Raw genomic sequence first — 1,360 nt, forward strand, 5'->3', positions numbered from 1 at the left:
TGCTGATTTAAGCTCTCAAATACTCACAACAGAATTATACGCCACAGCATCTGAATTTTATACCTGGTCATGTGTCGAGAAAGCATCTGAAATGGGACATTTTCAGCCGCATTGTGAGCATAGCCGTGTAGTTATACTTCTTCAGTGTTCAATCCTTTCATCCTTGATCTGTGACTGAGATTTGATTGCTCACATCTTCACAAAGCAGATAAAAACCCATTCATCTCATTTTGCCTCACACATAGTCTAATCAGCTAGTGACAAAGCTGAAGCATGGAAGTGATGAATCTTGTTTTAATCACATTTCTTGTTATATTTGGGAATAACGTCGGCTGTAATTTAGATGAGGCTAAATGTTCTGTAATGAAGGACCCAAAATACACAGTCCTGTCTGCTCTCATATGAGATTAGCCAGACTGGAGGTAGTCTCTCTGCGAGCCTGACGGTCCATGTGTCCAGAAACAGTGAAGACATTCAAAACCCGGTCCACCAGCCTTCTCCCGTGCCTTGTCCTTTCAAGCAGAATCACCACAACAGAGTATATTCCAACGCCCACAACTGCAGCCCCCCCTCCAGCGAGCAAAACCACTCCAGAGATGTACATGTCATTAAGGGCTTGTCCGGGTTTCGGCATGTGGTTAGCCAGGGCCAGATGTAGTAGAACCCCTCCACAAATCAACAACGACAGCCCCGTAATCGAAACCACAAGGAGGTCCGATAAACCGCCGCTTTTTAGCATGTCGATCCGCTGCCTGCTTCGAATGCAATTCATGTCCTGCACGGCCGAGCTCAGCAGTTGTTTGAGCAGCACTCCCAGGGCGAGCAGGCAGAGCGCCGTGCCTGCGCCCAGCCGCCATTCGCTGGAGACGCTGGTGGTGGTGGAGAGAAGGCCGACTCCACCCAGCCCGCAGCCCAGGATTAGAAGTACAGCCACGCAGTAGCAAAGCAGAGACTTTCCAGGATCTCTGAACCACCACAGCTCCACCTGCTCCTCCAGGATGCTGTGCTGAATCCGAAGTGGGTCTGCGGGACCATTTAGGCCCAGCTCAGGGCCTCTGGGACCCCTCAGGGGGGAAAAGTTGTCCAGTTCAGGCATCCTGACGCCGCTCCCACCCTGCTGAATAAGGACGCCACCACAACAGAAGAGAGAATCCAACTGATAATCCTTTTAGTTCTTATTTCAGTCACCGACAGATTGCACTGAGTGTGTCAGGAAGTTTTGCTTCGTTTTTTATCCCAAGAAGCTCAAGTTTGCTTAAGTTTGTGTATAATATGCAGTGGATATTAATGCACCAAATGTACTAAATCAGTTGATTGAGCTCAGTGTGCTGTAGTCCGCCCTGGCCTATATAAAAAGATT

At 48.7% G+C, this 1,360-nt stretch overlaps 1 protein-coding gene across 1 annotated transcript; it reads right to left on the reverse strand.

Annotated features, from left to right (window-relative positions):
- Window positions 1-343: 343 nt before the first annotated feature.
- LOC138607938 (transmembrane protein 125) lies at window positions 344-1,096 on the reverse strand. The gene has a single exon (XM_069680599.1). The coding sequence runs from the start codon at window positions 1,094-1,096 to the stop codon at window positions 398-400; it is 699 nt and encodes a 232-aa protein (XP_069536700.1). The 3' UTR covers window positions 344-397.
- Window positions 1,097-1,360: the final 264 nt, after the last annotated feature.

Source organism: Semicossyphus pulcher, unplaced genomic scaffold (genome assembly GCF_022749685.1).
Source record: "Semicossyphus pulcher isolate SPU_LCO1_2020_fin unplaced genomic scaffold, fSemPul1.0.p SCAF_4, whole genome shotgun sequence".
Taxonomy (NCBI): domain Eukaryota; kingdom Metazoa; phylum Chordata; class Actinopteri; order Labriformes; family Labridae; genus Semicossyphus; species Semicossyphus pulcher.

Excerpts from the sequence above, each read along its gene's own strand:
- LOC138607938 (XM_069680599.1), bottom strand. The coding sequence starts at position 1,096 with ATGCCTGAACTGGACAACTTTTCCCCCCTGAGGGGTCCCAGAGGCCCT.